This window comes from Crocodylus porosus, unplaced genomic scaffold (genome assembly GCF_001723895.1).
Source record: "Crocodylus porosus isolate Cpor-Errol unplaced genomic scaffold, CroPor_comp1, whole genome shotgun sequence".
NCBI lineage: Eukaryota > Metazoa > Chordata > Crocodylia > Crocodylidae > Crocodylus > Crocodylus porosus.
The window spans coordinates 27,986,401-28,013,208 of record NW_017728886.1 but is presented as its reverse complement, the minus strand read 5'-3'; the positions used below and the strand labels follow the sequence as shown (position 1 = coordinate 28,013,208).

Below are 26,808 nucleotides of genomic sequence, written 5' to 3'. Positions count from 1 at the left end.
TGGGGTGGGGGGCGACAAGCAGCCAGATGCAGAGCGGAGGGGTGGATGGGGGTGGTGAATTGCTAGATGCAGAGTGGGGAGGAGGGGGTGGTAAGCTGCCAGACACAGAGGGTGGCAGGTGGTGGCAGCGCGGAGTCTGTGCAGCCCTGTTCTTTCCCCACCCCAGCACTGCTCCTGTGAGGCAGCAGTGTGGGGTGGTGGTGCTCGGTCCCTGCCCACCCCATATACTCCTTGGAACCTTTCAAAGTATCCCTGGGGGTACACATACCCCGGTTGACAACCCCTGGAGTAGAACAAAGATGTAACTGGGCAGTTCTATGTCCACGGCTGCAGCAGTGCAAGGAACAGCAGCCATAGTCGGGCAACTGGCCATGGGACAGCAGCAGCCACAGCTGCTATTTTGCACCCTCCCCAAGTTGGCATCTGGGGCTAGTGCCCCACTCACTCTTGTTAGTTATGCTAATGGAACAGGAATTAAACAGAAGACAGCTTTTTTGTGCAATATTCCAAGTCTTTTTTTTTCCAAACAGCACTCTTTTCAGCTCTCTTTCCTAATTTTCTCTCAGGGTCATGTTACAAGTGCTTGTTTAACTATTCTTAGATGTCTGTTCTTTTTCTGTCCACTTTTGTGGTATTTCTGGCTGCTTCTGCTTCCACATACATAGGATTCCACCAAAAAAGAAAAAATACCTAGCTCTCTGCTTTTGCATTCAACCTCCATAAAACCTCTTCCATCCACATAACTTCATTGTTAACAGGCTCAGCATATGGTCTGTGTTTTGGGTTTGCATTGTTCTAAGGCTACTTTAATTCCTCTTAACTTTATCCTGAATGACGAGTAAAACTGTGCTTATCACCTTCAATAAGGTTTCATCTCTCCAGCGTCAAAATATTATTAAAGTGCCAATGACAAACAGTTTGGGAGTTCCTCTCATTGCTTGATAATGTTTTTTGCCCTCCAAGTGTCCAGTGTTGAACCCTTAGAAAGATGTCAGTTTTGATCCACAGCCTTGGGAAAGATGTAGCAATCTCCATCTGAACTTCAGATGTCAAGATTTAGCTTTTTGACACTCATTCTCACTGTGAGAGGGTGGCTTTGTCTCCCCAAACTCACTCAGAACTCTCCTGCCACAACTTGAAATGGGAGAAATGATAAAAGTTATTCCCTAAGTGAGGTGTGACACCATTGACCACCAAGTTGACTGTTAACAATGTATTCTGTTTATAGAACGCTTGCTACAAAGTCTTAAAAAGCTGCGTTCACAGCTCATTAACTGGACCGCAGTTTCCTCACTGCCTCCCCAAGTTACTGGTGACTCCCTCACCCGGTGCCCTCCTAATTCCCCTTTTCCAACTCTCCTCGCAGGTTCCCTGGACCTGTTTTTGGTAGCCCTTGCTGCCTGCGACCCCTCAAGTAAGTACCCTTGCTGCTCACTGGTCAGCCATCGATTCATGGTTTCCCAGGCTTATGTCTTTCTGTCCTGCCTTAGTGTCCATTCAGGACTCCTTCCTTTCTTCTAGTGCCCTGAGGGCAAGGTTTTCCTCCTAAGTGCCTGCCTTTAAGCATGGCAGCCACTTTCATCTTCTTTATTTCCCCCCGGTGTGTGGATCTTTGTCAGCTCAGTCCAGCTATCATCCTTGCCTTTTCTGTGACCTCTTTTCCTCCTTTCAGCAACCAGAGTCCCAGGGTCTTCCCTTTAGACCCCAAGTAATACCCTGTTACACTCACCATGGAGTATCAGCAATAGAAGAGGGTAAGGAACAGATCATAGGAAATTCTCTCTTATAGATTCATAATTTCATAGATGTTAGGGTTGGAAGGGACCTCAGTAGATCATCGAGTCCAACCCCCTGCATAGGCAGGAAAGAGTGCTGGGTTCAGATGACCCCAGCCAGATGCCTATCTAACCTCCTCCTGAAGACCCCCAGGGTAGGGGAGAGCACCATCTCCCTTGAGAGCCCATTCCAGATTTTGGCCACTCTAACTGTGAAGAAGTTCTGCCTAATGTCCAGTCTAAATCTGCTCTCTGCTAGCTTATGGCTATTATTTTTTGTAACTTCCAGGGACACCTTGGTGAGTAGAACCTCACCAATTCCCTTCTGTGACCCCATGAATTTATAGGCAGCCACAAGGTTGCCTCTCAACCTTCTCTTGCAGAGGCTGAAGAGGTCCAGGTAGGTACCCTAGTCTCTCCTCGTAGGGCTTGGCCTGCAAGCCCTTAACCATACGAGTGGCCCTTCTATGGACCCTCTCCAGATTATCCACATCCCTCTTAAAGTGTGGCACCCAAAACTGGACGCAGTATTCCAACTGCGGTCTGATCACTGCCCAACAGAGGGGAAGTATCACCTCCTTGGTTCTGTTTGTCATGCATCTGCTGATGCATGATAAAGTGGCGTTAGCTTTGCTGATGACCCCGTCATACTGACAACTCATGTTCATCTTGGAGTCCACTAGGACTCCTAGATCCCTTTCCTCTTCCGTGCTGCTGAGCAGATCATTTCCTAGGCAGTAGGTGTGTTGGACATTTTTCCTCCCTAGGTGCAGCACTTTGCATTTCTCCTTGTTAAATCACATTCTAGTGTTTTCTGCCCATTTGTCCAACCTGTCCAGGTCTGCCTGTAGTTGTTCCCTGCCCTTCGGTGTGTCTGCGTCTCCCCACAGTTTTGTATCATCTGCAAACTTGGACAGAGTACACTTCACTCCCTCGTCCAAGTCACTGATGAAGACATTGAAGAGTATCGGTCCAAGGACTGAGCCCTGCAGGACCCCACTGCCCATGTCCTTCCAGGTTGATACTGACCCATCCACCACTGTCTGGATACAGCCCTCCAGGCAATTTGCCACCCACCAGACTGTGTAATCATTCAAGTCACAGCCTCTTAATTTGTTCACCAGTATGGGGTGGGATACCATATCGAAGGCCTTCCTGAAATCTAAGTAAACTATATCTACCATTACTCCTGCATCCAGGTGCTTTGTAACCTGGTCATAAAAAAGACTAAATTAGTCAGGCATGATCTACCTGCTACAAACCTGTGCTGGTTTCCCCTCAGCATAATTTTTCCTGCTGGGCTTTCACATATGTGAGCCTTAATAATCTTTTCAAAGACTTTACCAAGGATGGAGGTGAGACTGACTGGCCTGTAGTTGCCTGGATCCTCCTTCCTCCCCTTCCTGAAAATAGGGACCACACTGGCCCTTTTTCAGTCCTCCAGGACCTGGTCCATGCACCATGAGTGCTCAAATATTCTTGCCAGTGTCTGTGCAATGACATCAGCAATGACATCTTCTTCCTGTTTCTACTGAAGAACATTATCATTCTACTGAAGAACATTATCATGTACAGACTATTTGGAAGTCTCTCTCTCACAGAATGTCCTGAAGCAAACCTGTTTTAGACCTAACAAGCTGTGGATACTGTTTCTATTCTGATTAATGCCACCTAATTGTTTTAACATTCAGAAATTTACAGTTATAAAAAAGAACAGTTACTTAAATCATCAAAATCTTTTCCTTTCTCACAACTCTCCCCTATACCTTTTAAGGTGAATGTAGTACTTATGAAAGGTGCCAGATTAACTGCAGAAGAAACTGACCATTAGCCAAAACACTGACAGAGCAAAGGCAGCAAAAGTGCAAGATTCTCTATACCAGTGAGAGCCAACTTTTTAGCAGGCATGCCAATAATTATCTTCCTCACCCTCCCAAAGTGCCACTCTGATCTCTTTCTCCTGTCCTGATTGATCTGCTTTCTGCTTCCTTCCCTGTGTCCCTTGCCCCACCTGCTATTGTGCTATTTGTTCCCTCCCTGATTAACCATGTGCCACAAACAGAGGTTACCTGTGCCATTTGTGGTATGCCTGACACAGGTTAGCTACCCGTGATCAATACCACTTAAATATTAACCCTGACACAGATATATTACTAGCAGAAATGCTGATCATCTTTTTATCAGTTCAAAGTCTCTTGGTTGAAGAAAGCTGGAAGAGAATGACATTTTGGGCAGAGGGTTGTATGATACAGTTACATCTCTTAAGCTAAATATTGATGCTTTTTTCACTTGAACAACATAAACAAACAATGTACTCATGTATATATAAAGGAAGTGCTGTTCCTTTCCTCAAGAAGCAGTTAGACATTGGCTGCTATTTGAATAGCAAGTGAAAGTGCTTTTGCACATCATATACCTGGACTTCAAAAAAGTCTTTGATCTGGTTTCCCACAACCTCCTCTTGGAAAAATTGGACAACTGCCAATTACATCACAGCCCGATGGCTGGAGAATTGGCTCCGAGGCTGGACTCAGAGAGTGGTGGTCGACGGAAGTGAATCATCATGGCGCTTCATGACCAGTGGCATTCCCTAAGGCTCTGTCCTTGGACCTGTTCTCTTTACCATCTTTATGAACTATGTGGATACAGGTGTCAGAAGTGGACTGGTTAAGTTTGCCGATGACACCAAACTTTGGGGTAGATTGTCCACACCAGAGGATAGGCTGGTGATCCAGGCTGGCTTGGATAGGCTGAAAAAGCAGGCAGATACAAACCTGATGACTTTCAATACTGACAAATGTAAGGTACTCCACCTTGGGAAAAAAACCCCACAGCATGCTTATAGGCTTGGCAGCGCTATGCTCGCTAGCACCAAGGCTGAAAGAGACTTTGGGGTCATGATTGACCACAAGATGAACATGAGCCACCAATGTGATGTCACAGCTGGTAAAGCAAACCAAACTCTGGCTTACATCCATAGATGCTTCTTTAGTAAATCCCAGAATGTCATCCTCCTGCTGTACTCGGCTTTGGTGAGGCCGCAGCTGGATTACTGCATCCAATTCTGGGCTCCACAATTCAGGAAGGATGTGGAGAAGCTTGAGAGATTCCAGAGGAGAGCCACGCACATACTCAGAGAGCAGGATAATAGGCCTTATGAAGAGAGGTTAAGAGCCATGGGACTCTTCAGCCTGGAAAAGCACAGGATCAGGTATGACCTAGTGGCAGCCTGTAAGTACATCAGGGTGTGCATCTGGATCCGGGGTGCTCACCAGAGCACCCCAAGGGATGACACGGACCAATGGTCATAAACTCCTCCAAAACCGTTTTAGACTGGACATAAAGAAAAACTTCTTTCCTGTCTGAGCCCCCAAGGACTGGAATAGGTTCCCTCCAGAGGTGGTGCAAGCACCTACTCTGGACTCCTTAAAGAAGCGTTTGGACACTTATCTCGCTGGGATCCTTTGACCCTAGCTTACTTCCTGCCCTTGGGGCAGAGGGCTGGACTCAATGATCTCCCAAGGTCCCTTCCAGCCCTAATGTCTATGCTTTAGGAAATTATTCAGATGATTGTGATGGCCAGAACGAAAGGGGTTAATGAGCAAATTATAACAAATAATGTCTGCTTCTTGGAAGCATCTGACAATTGGTATGACAGTTAATATTAGCTAAGGCAAAACTTGCAAGATTGTAACCCACAAAATGTACCCTGTCTGTCACAAGTATAACCGCAATGTTAAAATTAACTGTCTGTACCGATCATAAAACTAGACTGGGCCCCAAGAGGTAGAACCAGAAAACAGAACTGCAAACTTTAGCTAACCTAACAGTTTTTGCTTAAAGGTCAGTAAAAATGACAAACCTGACCACAAGCTATAATTAACACACTCCAAAAATTTCCAAAGAGGAAGTAACCAAGTGGGTTGAGCTTAGGTAGAGAAAATGCTAATCTCAGACCCCAAAGTGATATGGTGAGATTTGCTTATTGGGTAAACCCAAGTTTAGGCAGTAACCTATTATGATAATTTCTAACGCATTTTAATCCCATAGGGTAACAGCTGTAGAGTAAGATTGTGAGTGGCTCTGAAGCCAACAGATTAGCATAGGGCAAGATATAAAAGAACACACACATCACGTGACCAGTAGGAAGGACGGAACAGAATGGTCATTGCTGTTGCAAGCCCGGACTCCAGTCTCCCAGTGTGAGCAAGGACCAGATCTTGACTAAGGGACCTTCCCCGGTGCTCCCTCCAACAGCATCAATCAGGGACGCCTAACTTCGCTGGATCAACTTAGCATATACCTGGCACTGAGGGACTATCAATAAGTTGCCAACCAAGTGGGAACACTTTGTCAATTTGTCTGTCTGTTATTATTATCACTGCCAACTTTTAACTCTTATTGTTGTATTATCTGCTTATTAGATTAACCTTTCTGTTAACTGTTATACGTGTAAACCATATTTTGCTGCTAAAACATATTTTTGCTGCTGTTTTGCTATAAGTAAAATTTATCTTTACTGTTATAAGTAAAACTTGTCTTTGCTTCACTCCCAACTCTGCCTCCTTGATCCCAAACCCAAGCAGCCCAGTGGCTGATACATTTGCAGCACCCAGTCAGCCTGCAACCAAATTGATACACTCACAGTGCTCAGCTGGCCTGTGACAGATGATTCAATAAATGTCATTCTTTGAGTCAGCATGATGTTAAGGGGTCATCGTTTTGTTAAGGGTCAGCATGATGTTAAGGGGTCATCTTCCAGACAAAATGTAAGACAGGTCCTAACCACTTATGGATTTAAAGACTTATGGCACTTTTTGCACAGAAAAGCCTGTTAAGGTGGGTGTCTTGGCCAAATTCCAATTTAAATAGCAACATTCAGCCTACCCAATTCTTGTACAGATTCTTTTCTATTTCCTGCCCTAAATTTTTGGGAAAAATACTTTCAGATTTTTTTGGATGAAGGGTGCTACATAAAAGTCTTGGGCCTTCTGACAAGTTTCAGCCTGCCATGAATTTTACTGCCAAGCAATAAACCACTGAAACTCTAAAAAGAAGGTCTTGTAATGGGAACAATGAAACAAGTTTAACTATAGTGACACTACTGGATGCAATTGTAATAGATAAAATATGGCATTTCTTATTCTAGCTAATATCGAAATCCAAACAGAAGCCAAAGATTCTTAAATTATAGAACTTATGTTGCATGGTGGCTAGACATGCTGTGCAAACTGGGAAGATACCTCTCACCTCTGATACTTAAGTAAAAAAACATTTTTATATATCATATTTTCCTGCTTTAAAAACTCTAGTGCTCCATAGGAAAGAACACCAGATGATGAACAAATCTTTTTATGTAAAATTAGGAATTGACCTCACATACTGGGTGGATATCATATTATAACAAAATGACTTCTTCAAATACTGGGTTTTAACTTCAGACACAAAAACACATAGAAAAATGAATTGTGGATGAAGCCAAAATATGAGCAATTATTAATTACACCAAAACTCTTATGTACTATAAAGACTGTATTTTTACATTAGATAATAAGGGTCTGAGACATGTACAATATGAATAATTCCAACTTTGCTTGTTTTATGATTTCTATTTCTCTAGAAAATCATTTTATAAATCTGAGCATTGTTAGTCCTTTTTCATGTTCATCTTTCTTTTTCTCCTAATTTTACTCACAAGTTGTTGGATTCAGTGGGCCAAGTCCTCCGCATAAAGTGTAGGCTACATCACCTTATCAGTGAGCCCTACTTTGTGGTGGTGAACACTACTTTGAAAAGAGTCTTGGAGACAGATACATCCACTTAGAATCCATTGGAGCCAGGCTACCACTAAGCAGGGCATACCTTGTTAGGATACTGAACTGAATATCTTCTACAGATCCTCTGGGGACCTTTAATTGATTTGTGGATCCAGGTCTTACACTTGGGAGTTCTAAAACCCACCTTCCATGATTGGACCCAGTTTTTAATCCCTTTAAACAAATCTTGGTGTTTTTCTCATTGAAAGAGAACCAGGTCAATATTCTCAAAGAAAGAAGCATCTCTTTAAAGCTCTATGACACTGAAATGAATGACATTAACAAAACCTGCAGTTGTATACATTATTATGAGATTTAAATGGTTATATGCTTAGTAAGACTTGGTCCTACACAAGTTACTTTAGGTGCTGACACATATACAGCTCCCTGCTGTAACTCATGGTGCTTCACAGAAAGTACCATGAGTTACAGTGACCCTCCTCACCCCGCCTTCCCAACAGAAATTTGTTATTTGGCTGGAGTGGGGGGAGCAGAAATCAAGCTCCAATCCATCCCTTCTATCCCCACAGCCCCCAACAGGCTGGGCAAACCCCAGCCTGCAGTTCCCTCCCTCTCCCTTCCCCTTCTCCCATCCTGCAGACAGCACTAGGGGCATGGGTTAGGCCACATCAGCCCAGCCCTGCTCCTGGGCAAGGATTGACAGAAGATAATGAAGCACTCTGCTTTGGAGAGCCTTCATCTGAAACCTCATGTAATGAGGGTTAATTTGTCATGTGATCAGGCATTTTTAAAATGCTCTGCAGCCATGTACTTCTGTCAGGGGACTGATCACATAACAAAATGTCACTTCCATCAGCACCCTTTGGCTCTGCCTCCTGAGGGCTTGGCATCTAACACTTGCTGTATTAACAACAACACATATGCTTATACCTATGCATAAAACCACAACTATTCCTTAAGAAAGCAAATAGAAGCAAATGATGAAAATTGGTGTATGGATCCATAAAGGCATAACATTTTTTTGCTGAATAGTGAGTCTAAAGAGTGCTTTCTCTGAATAGATTACCATTATGTGATCTTTAAATGGTTAAAGAAAACAAACCAAACACATAAAAAGCTGAAACATTTCAATGTTTTATAATATTTTCATATAGTTAAAAATATTAAACAGCTGTCATTGAAAAACAAAGTAGTATAAATATTGTAAGTAAAAAGGTATTTTTACACTTGATTACTCATAGACTAAAGAGGGTTAAAATAGTCTCCCACTGGTTTAATTTTATGATATAAGAAAGGAATATACTTAGCATAAGCAATGCTCTTAGAAATTCTGCATCTTATTATGGATATATATATAAATACATTAGACGTCATTTAAAATTTTCAGTAGATTTCTACCAGCTATTTTTTAAATGAAACTGCAGGGTTCTAGCAGCTCTACAAATAGCTCATTTTGATCTTTTTATATTTTGAACAAAGTTAATTAAAAAGACCTGAGGAAAAGTACAGCAGTACAAAAGCTTGTCTACGTCTCTCCCAATTATATAGTTTGTCCAATGCAAGGTATGACCTCAAAAAATCCATGCCTCTAATATTAGTTAAATATGCCATTTTACCAATGCATAATTATTTACAATAGTGACACAGAGTACTGTGTGCAAAATAATACCAGTACATACATACCTGTTTAGCCATATTTTCCAGAAATTTAGGTGATCTTTCCCTTAAAAATGTGACAAGGTCTTTATATATGTCACTTTTCCTCTCATATTTGATATCATCTTTCTCCTTTTCCCTACCCTTAAAAAAAAAGAAAATTGGAATCATTACTAATTTTCTCTCATATAAGCTTTTTCAACTATGGCATCAATAACGTATTTACCTTATAGACTAGAAGTAAGCACGCATTTTTATGGTAAAGACAATTCTCCATCACTTGAAGTCTTACACTATATACTGGAGATCTTGCTAAAAGGCTGTCATTCAACCAACATCTATGAACTCGATACAGGAATTATGAGGTGAAATTTTATTGCTCAAATTATGCATGTTAGACTAGACTATCATAATGGTCCCTCTGGCCCTAAAATCTGTGAATTTATTTATCAGTGGGATTGAATGGGACTACTCAGAATAGCAAGCACTTCATCCAATAGAAACCATTTAGAAGATCATGGACCTAGCTCTAAGCAAAGGCAAAGATGTACAGGACTTGTTTTCTTTAAAATGTATGAATTATTAAGTGCATTTTATTTTTCTTCTACTTGGCTTACACACTCACATTTTTATACAATGGATCATCATAAGAGAGAAAAACAGTCTTGGGACTGCAATTCAGGAAATCTGGATTCCACTCTCTGCTCTTTTCCAGACTTCCTTAGTGAATCAGGACAAGTTATTTAATTAGCAGCGGAGGTTCTTGCGTCATAAAATTGCTACTGACTTTCCACTATCAGGTTTTTTTTTGTCTGTCCCCTCTAAAATCAACAAAGGACTTTCATTCTCGAAGTGCTATGTTTGATTGTAGCTGATTAACCAAATGCAAAAAATATAAATAACACAAGTAAATTATTCCCTGGGTTATTACTGCTTAAGAGCACACTGTTCATTAGAATCCAAAGAGGTGATGAATATTTTTGCCACCTTATAAAAACACCCCCAGACTCACTTCAGTGGAACTACTCACATGGTTAAATATATATACAAGTGAAGCGTTTGCTGAAGTGGGTAGAAAGACTAATTTAACAAAATGAGGTGGTCTAACTATCATTTAAAGTTATCACAATTTTTAAACAGTACCACTGAGATATACTATCTTAGCAGTCATCTCCTAGATAGTATACTGCTTGCAGAAATGAGTGCAATACTTCACTATTACAAGTGCCTAGCCATCCAGTTGGTCTTTTATAAAAGATGACCAAAAATATCCTTGCCTCTTCATAAACAGTAGAAGCTGATTCTTAACATGGTTAGATTTCACAGTCCCCTGTGGAGATTAGTGTTTACAAACCAGCGAGGGGTATAGGCAGCCACCTGCAAACTTCTGTGTGAGACCAGTGAAGAGCTCCAGCTGTTTGTTGTGGGTTTTATTTCAAAGGTCCTGCTTCTCTGATCAGCTGAGCAGGACTGGTGACGAAATTCAGCTGAGTGGTGGAGAAGCTGTGCTTTTTAAAATAAAAGCCGTGTGGTTCATCCTTCATTCAGCAACCCATTGCAAATTAAGCGGGTTCTGAACCACATGAATATTTTAAAAATCTATATTCAATCATGCTACCACTTCATGCTTAATCAGGATGGATAAAAATCAACTATTAAAAAAAATTAATGGATTTTTTATTTAAATCAGATTTTTTTAATTGTTTTTGTTAAGATGCTTTTTAAAAAAACAACCCTATATAAAGATAGTTTTAATTTAAGATATGTTAAAGCTCAAATATAATCATGGAACAGGGATTATAACTTCTAATTATATACTACTTGAGACAATATATTCACATAACCTTTTTAGAAAAGTTTTATATATACAGATCACAACGGGCCATGGACTATGTTAGGGGCCCAGTTTTATGTGGTTCACAGAGGCTCCTCTATAGATTAGTAAAAATTAAAGAAAAAACCACTCTACCCAGTGGGACTCAGTGCTCAGTCTAGAAGATCCCATGAAGCATTTCTGTCATTAGTTTCAGTTCTCAAACTCTGGATTTGTGTCTCCAGAGATAATATCCTTTGTACACAGAGTCAAGCCCTTACCTGTCTCTAAAAGTGCAAAGTTTCAAGAAGTTAAATGAATAAAGGATATTAAACTACAAGAATGTGCTTTTGTAGGAAACAATGATTGAATCAAGTCTTCCTGACCAGTGATATAAACTATGATATTTCTGCATTACTATGAGAGGGGAAGAGAAAGCTAACAGGGGTTTTCCTCATTTCCCCCTTCTCACACGGCAGACCGAGTGACGCTGGAATGACAGGCTCCAGCACAGTAATTCTGCAGCAGCCTGAGCCTGTGGATTGGCAAAGGAAGGGGGTGGAGTCTGGGAGGGGAGCAACACGGCATGCATTGGGAGGAGGAGGAATGAGAAGCATCAAGAAAACGCCACAAGGAGTGGAGAGCCAGGGGAGAAAAGGCTCCGAGCGGCTCGCCAAAGGAGCGGAGCTGCTGAGATGCCTCGGCAAAGGGCAGCAAGCTGGTGCACAGGTGGGACAAATTTCTGCCAGCCATGGAAGGGTGGAGCTGGGAAGATGTGCACAGTTCGCCCAGAGAGCAGAGTCAGCTGTGTGCCCCAGTGAAGAGTAGCTGGGATGATAGAAGGGAGAAGCCCAGAGGAGAGCTGAAGAGGAGCCCAGAGCACCACCAGAGCAAACTGCACTGGGACCCAGAGGTACCTCTTGGAGAACAGCAGGGACAGGAGCCAGGAGGCAACATAAAGTTGGACAGAGAGGCCCTATATGGCCCTGCAGCTGATCAGAGCCAGGTGGTGAGCCAGTTAATAGGGAGCAGTCCCTCTGAATGGCCAAGGCCCTAGAGTCAAGGCTGGAATGAAACCCTAGACAGCATCGAGGCTAGGGTTCAGCGGCCAAAGGGACAGGGACCCAAGAGAGGGCCCTACTGAAATTGAGAGTCACAGTGGGAAGCTGACGAACCCCAGCATTCAGCTCATGGCAAGAAACCCATTAATCATGACTGTATCCCAGTGGAGGCTGGTCAGTTGAGCTTTAAGTTACTTTTCCTAAGTTACTGTTTAAAGAACTCTATTAATGCAAAGCTGTGACAAGCTTAGTCACGGGGACATTAGTCCGAGCCAAAGAATGGGTAAAGAAGAGCTGACGGTTGAGCACCATCTCTCTCTCTCTCTCTCTCTCTCTCTCTCTCCCTCTAATGGTGGGAGGCACAGGTGAGAAGATATCATCTGGGGAAAGAGAGGTCCAAGACAATGATGCCTGTTCCAGCCCTGGATGTGGTAAGGGTAGGGTAATTTCATAGATTTCATAGACATTAGGGCTGAAAGGGACCTCGGAAGATCATCGAGTCCAGCCCCCTGCCTGAAGGGCAGGAAGTCAGCTGGGGTCATAGGATCCCAGCAAGAGAAGCATCCAATTTACTCTTGAAGGTGTTCAATGTAGGTGCTTGAACCACCTCCAATGGTAGGCTGTTCCAGACCTCGGGGGCTTGGACAGTAAAGAAATTCTTCCTTATGTCCAGCCTGAAATCGTCTTGCAGTAGTTTATAACTGTTTGAACTCGTCATCCCTTGGGGCGCTCTGATGAACAAGCGTCCCCCCAGATACTGGAGGTCACCCCTGATAAACTTATAGGTGGCCATCAGATCACCTCTGAGCCTGCGCTTTTCCAGGCTAAAGAGCCCCATAGCTCTTAGCCTGTAGTCATAAGGTCTGTTTTCCTGACCTCTGATCATGCGTCTGGCTCTTCTCTGGACTCTCTCAAGCTTCTCCACATCCTTTTGAATTGTGGAGCCCAAAACTAGATGCAGTACTCCAGCTGCGGCCTCACCAAGGCCAAGTAAAGGGGAGGCTGGAGCCCCACAAAGAAACCAAAGGCGTGAGATCTCACGAGACACCTGCAGGTACTGTCTCCCAGGAAGAACATCAAGACGTGGCAGATGAGTGGGAACAACTAACAGGACATGCAAGTAATGCTATCTTTAAGAACTCACTCTGATGTTGAAAGGAGATAGGATGCTAGGTGGGAGAGGACTCAAGCCCTATAATACTTACCAGCAACAATTACAACAGGGTTGTCAAAGATACAGTCTACAGGTTGGATATGGCAAGCAGAACCCCATCACCTGGCCTGCAGTGATGCCTCTGGGTGTTGGAGTTGACCCACATGCTGCATGTGGCGCATGCTGGATTGCCCCAACATGCTGCACACAGTGCAGAGGGCCAGGTCAGTCTATGAAATGTGCTGGATCTGGCATGCAGGGCCAGTCTGCGGGCCCAGTCTGTGCCATGGACAATCCCTGAGCCATTCATCTGGTTAATGCGGCCCGATGAGTTTGATTTACGTATGACAGGAGTATCAATCTGGGAACCTTTAAGGGAAGCTACTGAAGCTGCATGGACTCAGACTGATTGTGCATTAATATCATCACATTAGTGATGTTGTAACAAAGTTGGATATATCCAGAGATTCACGTCAAGTCTTTAAACAGAAATAGCACCATTTCATTCTCTCAATTAGATAGCAAACAATTTAGGACACTGTCTTAAGTGTTTAGTTCTTTGCAAATAAAACTCTAAAATCCTTCAAATATCTAAGAAATTAAATGTCATCTCTTCCCAGGTAGAATGTGGTTTGGGGTGACAGGTAAAGGTGCTATTGAATCTGATCTATGATCCCAAAAATCACAGTTCCTGCTATGGCACACATGCATGGCAGGAGGTGTGATCGTGGGGATCAAGTATCAGACTCCATTGCACGATGTGCTCCCCTATCAGGAAACCCCAGTCAGCTGATCAGAGCTCCTAGCCGCAAGAGTACAGCATATGTTCCCCTGGCTCAAAACCCCAACAGCTGATTGGACCTCCCAGCTGCAGAAGCACAACATGCACTCTCCCAGCTGGGAGACACATCAGCTGACAAGCACTCAACCTCTGGAGCACAAGGCAGTCTTCAAGGGTTCCAGTGTGCTCTGGGTCTTCATTTCAATAATGAAGATGGTCCTTAGGGCTGCATCCAGATGAGCAGGAATGTGTGCTTCCCTGAGGCACCTAGCAGTGGCTCACCTATGGAGCTGCAAGGAAATGCCCATGCCATGTGCACTCTGGTACATGGCAGGTTACCCTGGGTGGGGTAGTGGGGGCTGGGGCCTGTGCTGGCCCCAGCAGCCTTACCAGGAGTCCTGGCAGCCTCCAGGAGCTGCAGCAGGGAGCCTGGACAGTAGCCAAAGCATGGCTCTGGCTGACCAAGCTCTGGTATTAGCTAGCATGTGCTGCCACCATGTGCATCACCCTGCTTTTTTTGGTGTGAGTTTTTTTTTACCCTGGGATCTCCTGGGGTCAAGAAAATGCCCCACACTGCAAAGTAGCAGTCGGGGGAATGCCTGCATGTGTGGTGTGTGGTGCTGCAGATGGGTCTGTGGCACCACACACCACACTTCTGAGCTCCTTTTGACGCAGCCTACAAGTTCTTTATGGAATCCTGCTATAAGTGCGTATGAAAATATAATGGAATCATGAACTGAGGAACTGGAAGCACACATGTTAACCAGACTCTCATAAAGTTTGAGAAAACACCTGCATAATCCAGAGCATCTGGTCGTGTTGACTACAGAGGAGAAATGCAGTGTTGACTGTACCAAGTGTGGAATCTTTTCTTCTAGTTTGATATGTACATTGTTCTTGTAGCTTTCTTCATGCTGCTAAATAAAATGGACTGAACTTGCAAGGAGCATGAGTTTTTCTAAATCTGACATCCATTCAAATACCATTCTACTGGATGAAGCAAAAGACAATTGGGATGATATACTGAATCTTTGTCTTGAGTCAGAAGCATCACCAGTTTAAGAAGCAGGTGGGAAAAGATGCATTGTGGGAGAACTGATTAAGTTGTGGAAACCAAAAATCCCTTAGTTATCTGGAAATTATTATAATGATTATTACTGTCCTGATTTTTCTCAGAATTCTCTGGCACAGATGAAAATGTCTACATTAACTGACCTGACCATTGACCCAGGAAGGCATGACTGAGATTAATCATATCTGAAAGCAAACACTATGACATTTCTTGTTCCAGCAAGTTGCACGTAGATGTACAGATACATAACTGGCACTGGAATATCAACTGCAGTATAAACTGTAATAAGTCATGAAACCCACATGTGAGATCCTTGTATTAAAATGGGTCAAAAAACATGTCTGCTTAGACCATCGGTGAAAACATTTTGAAACCTGGCATGTGAACTGCTGTTACAATAATCAGACGGTGCATATGCCAATTTCATATTCTTATTGCTTTTGTACATAGTTGAGAAGACAGAGCTGTACCTACTTTGGTTCTGTCCTAAGCTGTTGCTTTGCTAGCCAACATAATCCAAAACAATTGGTTCTGAGTAAGTGCAAGGAAATTACTATTTGCCCATGATGTGAATGTAACTATTCTCCTCCTCCAGGTGGAATAAACTATTATTTTATGTGCTTTTTTAAAGTAGAGTCTGCCACACAGTATTAAGCAAGTTTGAGAAGCTTTTTGTCTACAGGAAGGATGAGCTTGCTTGGCACAAAAGCATGGGAAATATTTATTTATTTGCGTGGTGTTTTGTGAATCTTCTGCAGAGGAAACTGCAGAGACTATAAATATTTTAATCAGCTCCAGCAATGGTCTGAAATCATCAGGAACTGAAGATGAGTCAGTGCCACATCTACTTCTAGTCAGAATGATGAAAGATGGCAAACAGAGAAACACCCTCCTGTTCTTGGAGCTCTTCTTCATCTGGCTGCTGCTTCTAAATTAGATGTATGACTGTTAGCATATTGAGTTTGGCAACCTCTAGTTAGAACCCATAGTTACCATGAATTGCAGTAAGGCCATTACCCAGTATAAGTGAATGAAGGCAGACCCCAAATGGAAGCATACCACAACATAAAGGACTGGTAAGCAGTCCCTAAAGGCATTCTGTATGCCTAGAATGGTATGACACTGTAGGTCTCATCTCTGGGCTTAGCTGAGGAGAGCATGTTAGAAAAGAGAGATTAGTCTGCCACTAACTGGTGAGGCAAATGGTAAGTAAAACACCCGATTATAACAGAGGAGCCATAGATACAGGATTAGATAAAATTCTTCTCTGGTCATAGACAGTCCTGGAGATAAATATGGAGGTGCAAGTCTTTCATCTCAGTACCAGATGAATACCTCCAGAGAGGAAAGAGGATTCTGTTCAATTGGCAACTGTTAAATCACCTGTTACTATGAACTGAACTGGTAAAACAGAGAGAAGTATAGAGGCAGTCCTCATTGTACCCAGACCAATGACACCATATTAGTTCACACCAAAGGTCCTAAATCAGCGACCTGTTTCCCAGGTATCTGTACTGAGGCTTAGAGCAGCACAGGGAAATAGACCATCTTTTTTTAAGAAGTTTGGCAAAGCAAATTACCCTTCTTTACCTTCCCAGACAAATAGGCATATCTCTTACTCTCTCACCTGTGAGAGCGGAGTTTCTTTGACAGTGGCTTGAGGGAACATTCACTGGCACCTAACAAAGCCAAAGATTCCTAGTTTCCTATTTGAATTTCCTTCAATTTTTTTTTAAACCCTTGTGTAAAGTAACTTGAGGATGTTGCACTTTAGGGGATTACAAGCCTCCCCAAAACTGGTGTCAAGGTCACCGTTTAAAAGAAAGGAGCACTAATAGATTTAAATGTTTTTATTTAGGTATAAAAAATCCCATTTTTAAAGAAGGAAGCAACAAAAAGAGAACAGAAAGGGGGGGAAATGTCCTTATTTTCCCCCACAAGCTATCACAGACCCTCTAAACCTATATTAAAAACTAAATATAACAAGTAGAAAAAACTGTTTACAAGCTATAAAGAGAATATATCAAGTGAAGGCAGTTGTGGACAGTGGTACTAAGACGGTTATTGATACTTTATCTCAGTCAGGACCCAGAAGAGAATTGGAGTGGTTTCACATTGCATTTTATACTACTTTTTATACCACTAGAAGAATACACTTGGAGGTTTAGGGCACACACACAGGAATCAAAGCAGACAACAGCTAACAAAAATCTCAAATCTTGGGTGTCTGGAACATATGCACATACCACAAAATAATACATGCATTCAAATAAAAAAGAGAGAATACAATGACTTGAATGCTTTGTCTTTCTCTGCACTGTCACTAGCATAACTCTGCAGGTCTTAAAGGGTAAATACTGCTACTTTAAATCTTCCATTTCATCACATGCACAATTGTCTATAATTCCAGGTAAAAGCTTTTATTATTGCTTACCCCATTTAGAAACACTCCTGCTGTGCTGCAAGTGATGAACAAAGGATTGGTGTCATGCGGTTTAACAATCAAATAACAAATTTCTCCATGTACTTGTCTCCAAGGTGGGGCTCGGCACCCATTGGAAAATTCATAATCTGAAACCAATTACAGACAGCGTTTTCATCTGCTTTTAAAAAGATGCAGTGATTTCTAATAGTTAGGCTTGAACAGATTTTAAATGATAACTTTCATACACATGAAGGTCCCAAAACCATACCCTTCCTCATGTGAATAATTCATATTCATTTATGATTTGATTTTGTAAGATACTGAATGGTCTGGCCTGATCAAACAATGCACTTAAGCACAGGTTCAATGCCTTAAGGATCAGGTCTTTAATTACTTCCATTAATTTCAGTGGGACTATTTATAAATAAAGATTACATATTTAAGTAAAAGTTGAAGACTCACACTTTATATCGGTACGTATATCTTGTTCTCCTTATTTTTTAAATATACTTTAAATCAGAGCTACTAAACTTAGTTTAACATATTCATAGTAAAATCCATTTTTTCATGTTTAAAGGGTAAAACATCAATAGTAGAATCTGAACCTGATGTATATTCAAGAGATTCCAGTACTGTATCTTCTCGTTTCCCAGAGAAATGCTTGAGTAGTTCCACCTCATTTTTTACAGAAGTTGGAGTTAATCTCACCTCTCTGTAAGTAACAAAAAATGTTCTAAAAACTAACAAACAGAAAGAATATTTAAAATATTTAGAAGGTGATATAATGGGATTTTGTCTCTTTCCTTGTAAAATAAGTTTCTGAGTTGTAGGAATAAAAATCTAAAAATGGGCCTGCTTCCCATTTTAGTTTAGTGAACTTTTAGTTTTACAGTTAATATGTAATTCATACTACTAATTGGCAAATTAAATGCAATCTTATGGTTTTCCACTATTAAATAAACAACTCTATGAAAATGTTTTAATTACAATTATTTATACAAGGTATTTTGAGTTTCTTTCAAAATATAAAACATGTGAAGTACTTGCAAAGATATGCAAACACATATACATACATAGTGAAATCTCTAGAAAATATCTTTCATTTCTGTAACTTTTCCTGGTTTTAATAAAGATTATTTTCATACCTTTGTTTTTACTTCAGTGATTTCTTTATATCACACAGAAAGCATATGTTTTGGGTTAAAATGAATTTAATTTAAAAACAAAACAAAAATCTACTGGCTAAAAATGCGCAAAGCTCCATTTGAAATTCACTTACCGTGAAATATGTTTTAAAGAACTGTTAAGCAATTGCATATCCAGCTGTTGAAGAAGAAGAGAGATTTTCATTTTAATCTCTGTTTCAGGATCATCATCTTTCTTCACTTTTTCCAGCAAGCGCAGCATAGACATATCTTCTCCCTCAACAGTTCCATATCCAGGACCAAGAATTTTCACTATAGGATCTCTGTTGGCTATAAACAAGAAATGCGATACTTGGAAATTGATTGTAGAAGGTTTTAAATAATGTAATTACATAAGGATTTGAACACTGTTCTAATACTGTAAATTTATAGCATGAACAAATATATGGTATTGAAAAGATAGTATGCACCTCTGTACAGTGGGCAGACAAGGTTCTTTGGGTAAATCTGGTATCTTTTATTAGACCAACTTAAATAGTTGGAAAAAATGTTCTTAGCAAGCTTTTGGGTTTAAAAACCCTTCACCAGGCTGAGGAAACATCTGCAGTTTCCTCAGCCTAACAAAGGGTTTTTACTCCAAAAGCTTGCTAAGAAATTTTTTTCCAACTATTTAAGTTGGTCTAATGAAAGATACCAGATTCACCCAAAGAATTTTGTCTGCCTATGTCCTTAGACCAACACAGATACAATCTACACCTCTGTACAGTAGGTATTTTCATATGTTTCTGTTTCATCCTGCTGGATTAAATGATTTCATATCCCTTGTCTGATGTGAAATGTACTTATACAGCAGTTTTTTAAAATATGAAAACAAAATTCGGGTAAACAACCCCTTAAATAACAAACAGGAATTGCCTTCTTCAATAAACACAAAGATTTAAAATAGGAAGAGTTACTGAACCAAGAGGTAAATAATAAAGTCTTTCTTTGATAAATATTTACCTTTAGGGATCATATATCTGGATGATCATTAAAATATGAAATCAGTAGGCTTAATCATTGGGAAGTGATTGTGATGGTACTGTTATCATTGGAACTATGGTTTATACAATATTTTAAAAGAAAGCTGGCAACTTTCCCAGTGGCCTCATAAAAGGCCCAGTTATCACTTCCTCAAGAGTCCCAGCTGTCCTTTTTGGTGACTAGTGATACAATGATATATCAGCTGCTTTTATGAACTCCTATTGTCCTTTCTACAAATCAGGCCCCATCTATCTGTGAATGCTTCTGCAAGTCTTTAATTTCTTCCAATATTATCACTAAACAGTATTCAAAATTGACATCCCCACAGGTGTCTAATTTCATTCATGATGATGCTGTTTAGTCACAGTTTGAAAACCAGGAACTAAATATAGTACAACAGTGGTACTGCTACAGAAATTCTAAAAGCCTTTGTTGAAAAGATCTGGAAAATGTCTTATAAAATTAACAGACTGACTTCAATAAATTAATTAAACTTAAGTTAACATGAGAAGGAAGAAAAAAATTAAATGGCCTCTGAAGAGGCACTCTGTGCAGACTTGATCATGCTCTCTGCTGCTCTCTGTATCAATAGATCAAGATGTAAAAATTAGATCTCTGTACTACTGAATTCTCTGAAAATGTTTTCAAAATAGAAACTTACTGATGCAATGAATCAGAACTAACTAATTCTGATTCATTCCCTAACTAATTCCCCAGAACCACAAATCTCCTCATATAATTGAAATTAGTATATCTGTTCTTCCCTGCCTTTCATTTTTGGAAATTTACACTTAAAAAAGAATATAATAAAATTGTAAAACCTTCAAGGCATGCTTGAGCTTCCTTTAATTTTTTTTCTGTAGCTACAGATAGCAAACGAGACAGCTCGCCAAAACTGCGGACTCTAATGGTTGATGCAGTGAGGAGAAGCAGTGGTTGACCATCCTTGTCTTTGTCTTCAGACTGAACAGTTCTTTCACTAGAAGAATAAAATAATATCTTTGTTAAGGGAGGGCACTTATTAATGGCAAATTTTAAGAGAACAAGCTAGTCCCTTCCTCTTTGGAACCGCCCTTTAGATAGTTGAAGGCTGCTATCAGTCTTCTCTTCTGCAGATTATATAAACCCAGTTCCCTCAGCCTCTTCTCATAAATCATGTGCCCCAGCCATGACCCTAACCATTTTTATTGCCCTCTGCTGGACACTTTCCAACTTGTACACATCTTTTCTGTAATGGAGGGCCCAGAACTGGACACAGTACTCTAGACGCGGTCTCACCAGAGCAGAATAGAGGAGAAAAATTACTTCCCTCTATCTGCTGGCAACGCTCCCACTAATGCAACCCAGTCTGCTGTTAGCTTTCTTAGCAGAAAAGGCACACTGTTAATAAAAATCCAGCTGATTGTCCACTGTAACCCCCAGTCCTGTAGTTTGTTCCAGGTAGGAGAAAAAATTGTGCCAGAGTTTAAGGTTTCTTTGATGTGCTCTTTTTATTTACAAAGTATACTGTATATAAAATCCTGTCTTCCTGAACGCAAGAGAAAGCATACATGCCTGCTCTGTAATAATGTCTGTTCAACCCTATGGCAATTTTTCTAGATCCAGCTGCCAAGCTACTTTCCCAGTTTTGGCGTGGAAGGCAGCCATGCTTAAATCCTGTCACCCAATACAGCTTTAGTTCATCCTTACAGATAATACTGTGTTTACAGCTGAGACCCAACTATATCCTCTGTTTCTTGCATTGCATCAGTACCATGCAAGGACCCTTCCCAAGACCTACCTAGTTTAGCACTCCAGTCTGCAGCCCATCTTCTGCCTATAATTAAGGAACTACACGATACTTTTAAATCATGACTTTATATCATATACCTTTGAGCTATCTTCAAGTTCTCTCTGACAAAGTTGTAAGCTTCCACTTGTCAATTATAAAGTTTCTATGCAAGCAAAATGGTTTAGATCCTTTTGTTCTTCTTCCCATGCCAATTTTTCCACAGCACTAGAATTTAATTTAGCTGTTTCACTCAGTTCTTGTATTATTGTCAATTCCTCTCATTCTACAAATTGAATGTATCTGTTATACTTCTTCAATTACATAATACATTAATTAGAACCCCCCCTTTTCCTTTATAAGCATGAGACACTGTGGTCTATGACTTTTTGAATTACCCTCAAAGTCCTTGTTAGAGTTTATCTTTGTTAGAAAGTTCCAAACTCATTTGCTCTCCACTATTTCAAGGAGAAACTCTCTATGGCATTCAGATTGTTGGCAATCTCCAGTCATTGCAGACTGAAACTCTTGTAGCTGACCTTCACAGTTGCTCCAGATATTTTGTATTTGTTTCTTCAACAGAGATTTCACCACTGCCTGCAAGCTATTTCTCAGCCCTTGCTTGGAAATCTCCAGATGCTGCTTTAATTCCTTTTGTGAAGACTCCAGCTCCTGTTTTAGTTCTTGTTTTAATCTTGTTATGAAGTCTTCAACTGTTCCTTTAGATCTTGTTAAAATTCCTTTTGCAAACCCTCCAGCTCCTGTTTTACATCTTGCTTCAATTCCTTTTGACCATCCTTAATTTTTGCAAGCAGTGCCATCATTTGTTCCATCTTAGCTTCACAGAAATACCAGCTCATGATTTCTGTTCTTGGAAACTGGATTCCACCCCTGACAGCAGCATTACCCCTTCTGACACAAGCAGCTAGCCAAAATCAGAATCCTGCAAGTTGTTTCAGTTAAGAGAAGAAATTGCTGATGAAATCATATATTTCATATAAATCACAGAAAATAGGGCTGGAAAGGACCTTGAGAGATCACCACAAGAAAGGATCGACTACATTGATCCAGATGGGTAGCTGTTTTGCCTATTCTTAAAAACCTTCAGCCATGGAGATTCCATAATTTCTCTTAAGTAATCTATTCTAGTGCTTACAGATATCCTTACAGACAGAAAATAATTTCCAAAGGCTAACTTAAAACTCCTTTGCAATTGAAGCACATTCTTTTAGTCTTATTCTCACGGACATGAAAAAGAATCTATGCCTTTCTTTGCAGTAACCTTTTACATATTAAAAGACTGTTGTAAGATCTCCCCTAATTCTTTTGTTCACTGGACTAGACTAAGTCAGCTCTCCACTCTTTCCTGATAGGTCATGTTTGTTGCTCTCTTCTGGACTTGCTCTAGTTGGTAAACATCTTTCATGAAGTATGGTTTCCAAAACTGTACACAGCATTCCAGTTGAGGCCTCACTGAATAGAGTGCAAGGATGTTATCACATTTAACATATGACAATATTTATACACTTCAGCATGGTGTTTGCTTTTTTCACCAGAATATGGCATTGTTGGTTTGTGTTCAGTTTATAATCCATTATACACTCCATATCCATTCCTACAGAACTGCTAGTGTTTAGGGTTCAATTTCTTGGCAAGTGATCTAGCCATAATTGTTTGAATGATAGACACTACCATCACTGTTGCATTTGCGAGTGATTACAGATGCCAACAGTACCAACGTTGTTGGTATTAATGAGATGTTAGCCATGACACATCTCATGCACATATAATATATAGGAGACTTAGGCACAGTTTAGGCTCTTCCAGGCTCTAACATAGATTGCAATGAAACTTGATGGAAATTAGGTTTCTAACTACTTGATCTGGATCACTTCTGAATGTAGCACTAATCTCAGTTTAGATCCCCGAGGAATTTTTTGGGTCCAAATGGAAGCACTTAATGATCCTAGGTGCCTGTGTATTTCTGCAGGTGTTGAAGTAGGGTTGACCCATTCCCAATCAAAAATCACAGAAAATGGTAAGGATGACATAAGAAATCATGCAAGTAACTCCCAAGTTTCACAGTCAGATATCTAAAGCAGATTATTGGCACAGGGAAAAAAGGATTCTCAAAGAAAGCTAGTGTTAGGACTTTTACAGAGAGGACTGAAAAGGTCTGGCCTGAGAAAGCTCTAGGAGAAGAGTTCTCCAGTGAATAGAGAGCTAGAAAAAAAACCCTTTATACTTCTGTTGCAGTTCACAACCAAGTTGCTCAAAGATACTTTAAAAAGTTAGTTTGAAACTCTGAAACACAGAAGTTTTGCACAACATTACAAGCCAGATGGTGGAAGAAACAAAAATAAAATGTATTTCTCCTGACTTGACTCTCTTTTCTAAATACTAATAAACTATGCTGGCTTGTAGTGAATGTTATCCTAAAGGAAATGTTTAGTTGATGTCCCTTATCAAACAAATTTAGCAAATATATATATAAATATGTTAAAGCTGACAACTGAAATACACAATTATTAGGAAATTCAGAACTATAGTTCCCAGGGACACCAGCATTCAAGAACATGCACATGAATCACTGTGGCAGTGATTCTCAACCGGGGTGCCACAACAAGTATCAAGATCAGATTGACTGGTTGTAATTCCCTTTCTTAAAGATGGGCACTGTATTTGCCATTTTCCAGTCACCTGGGACCTCACCTAACCTCTACAAGTTCTCAAAGATAACAGCTAATGGCTCTGAAATTCCCTCAGCCAATTCCTTGAGTACTCTAGGGCACATCCCACTTGGTCCTTCAGACCTGAAAACATCTCATTCCTCTATCTGAGAACTGAAGTCACCCTTGTCATGGCAGAACATTTTTTAATGCAGGACATAGTGCAAGCATACAGGTGTCCTTGCTGCTTGTCATGGGACAAATCCCCCAAAATGTTTGTGCAACAAGACCTACTAACAGCTCGTCCTCTGTTATCATGGTAGATGTCTCCATGGTTATCCTGTGATATTCTCATAGGGTTTACAGACCAATCAGTCCTCTAGGCATACCATAATGCACTGCTTCAGCCCCAACCCTGCCCCCTCTTGACATGGGCAGATCTAGAATTTTGAAAAGAGGGATGCAGATGGTGAGGTGCATCATCACATATGAAACAACATGGTTTTCTTCAGTTAGAAATAAAGCGGTAACTTTACTAGTATGCTTGGGGTCTAGGGCTGTATTGAAGCAAAAACAAATATAACTTAATAGGAATGTGTTAAAAGCAATCTGCAGGGCTGTAAAATAGGAGCTTCATAAATGTGGAACAAAGGATAGCTTAATTGGTAGAATATCAGGACCCTTAAAAAAAAGAGAGAGTTATTAACACCTGTGGAATTAAGAGTTTAGAAGGGATTAGGAAGAATATAATAAGCCATAAAGTCAATTGACTCTCTCAGGACTGCCCAACTAGAAATCCTGCTACCACTGCCAAGGAGTTGCTTTTAAACTTTGGATGGACCATGAATCAAAGGGAGGGTTCATATGTACCAGTGCACCCCCGCAAGATCTGCCCTTGCCTTTTGAACTCTGGCCTTGACTGCAGAACTCTACTGCCCAGAGGTATCAGGCCCCAGTTGACCACCTCCTATCTATTAATTGTGTTGCAGTGCAACATGCTAGGCATTTTGTGCTTGCCACCCAAACAGGACAAGCATTGGACTCTGCATCCTCTGAACATCACCAACCACTGAGAACCTCCAGGACCCGTCAGACCTAGCCATAATTTCTGTTCCTTTACATACCTATCTAGGAACCTCCAAAATCCTTTTGACCCATCCACGACCTCTGTACCCCTACACACCCATCAATTCTTTCTCCACCACAGGCCCTCCATCCTCCGGAGCAGCGAGAGACGCGCAGGTGAAAGCACACCGCGCCCCTGCTCTCCTGAAGCCCCACAGACACCCCCCAACAGCCATGGAGCCCCCCCGCCAACCCCCCGCACAGCCAGAGGCAAGCGGGGCCCATGGTATGAGGGGGTTAACCCCTCACTGAGTGGGAGGAGGTGGCTGCATGGAGCCAGGCTGGGTCAAGCCCCGCCCAGGCCCCTACTTCACCCAGCCCCCCAGGGAGCCATGCAACCGAAGCCATGCGAACAGGCTGTACAAACAGGTGCTCTTGCCTGCCGGCGCGTGAGTTAGCATGGAGTTTGCGCAGGAGGGCGTGTGGGAGGGCCCGAGACCCTGCCTGCGAACCCCCCAGGGTAGACAGTCGCAGTCATAGCCAGCCTACCAGAGGCATGACATGGATGGGCACGTGTCGCACCCCAAGGGTCCCCTCAGGCTCTGCGCCCCCCCCCACCCCTTGGGCACCTCAGAGACGGCCACCCAGACGGAGCCCATGGTTCAGGGCTCCACACAGACGGAGCCCCTGGCTGGCGGCTGTGCGGGCTGCCTCTCCCTTTTTCAGGCTCTGGGGCCCAGAAGCATGGCCACCTCCCCATGTAGGGGTCTGCTCCCTTTTGGGGTCTCTGGCACACCAGCTGGAGGAGCTCCAGGCCACAGTCCAGAGACTGCGTGCCATCAGGGACTGTGAGCAGGAGATCAACTCCTACTGCCAGGCCCTTCCCCCCCAGAAGCTGGAGGGTAGACCACCATCTCCCTCCAGGACAAAGGAGGACTCCGGGACCTCCCACTCTGTCCAGTCAAAGGAATGGACCAAGTTGGTCAAGGGCCCCAAGGCCCGCCGCACCAAGGGCCCTGCCCCGCCGGAGCTTAGCAACAGGTACACACCTCTTCCTGCTCCAGCAGAGCCTACTGAGTTGCCAGCTCCCTCAGGCAACACAGGCTCAACTGCAGCTACCGCCCCCGCTCTCCCCAAGACAAAAAGTAAGGTGTTTGTTGTGGGAGACTCCATCCTGAGGGAGACTGAGGGGGCAATCTGCCGCCCTGACTTAGCCCAGGAAGTCTGCTGCTTCCCGGGGGCCCGCATCCAGGACATTGCGGAGAAGATCCCAAAGCTCCTCCAGCCCACAAACCACTATCCTATGCTCCTTATTCATGTGGGCACCAATGACATGGCTCGGAGCACTCCCAGCCAGGTCATGAGGTGCTATAGGGATTTGGGAGCAGGGCTAAAGGGCCTGGGGGCACAGGTGGTGTTTTCTTCGATCTTCCCAGTCTTGGACTATGGGCTGAGGAAGATGAGGAGGATCCATGTAGTCAACCAAAGACTGCGGCTCTGGTGTCATCAGGAAGGCTTTGGCTTCCATAACCACAGCTCGCTCTTTGGTGAGAGAGGCAGTGAGCTGCTGGGAAGAGATGGCCTCCACCTCTCTCCCCTGGGGAGGAGGCTCTTCTCAGCCAGAT

At 42.0% G+C, this 26,808-nt stretch overlaps 1 protein-coding gene across 2 annotated transcripts in view; it reads right to left on the bottom strand.

Annotated features, from left to right (window-relative positions):
• ARMC4 (armadillo repeat containing 4) overlaps window positions 1-26,808 on the bottom strand; it is a 181,739-nt gene that overhangs the window by 150,007 nt on the left and 4,924 nt on the right. The window contains exons 2-6 of one of the 2 annotated variants that reach the window (XM_019531524.1): window positions 20,503-20,660; window positions 18,793-18,988; window positions 18,119-18,225; window positions 17,523-17,659; window positions 9,236-9,352 (exon numbers count right to left, since the gene is read on the bottom strand). In XM_019531524.1, coding sequence (XP_019387069.1) covers window positions 9,236-9,352; window positions 17,523-17,659; window positions 18,119-18,225; window positions 18,793-18,988; window positions 20,503-20,660 — 715 coding nt within the window. The remainder of the gene's footprint in view (window positions 1-9,235; window positions 9,353-17,522; window positions 17,660-18,118; window positions 18,226-18,792; window positions 18,989-20,502; window positions 20,661-26,808) is intronic. The other variant, XM_019531533.1, reaches the window with a different exon arrangement.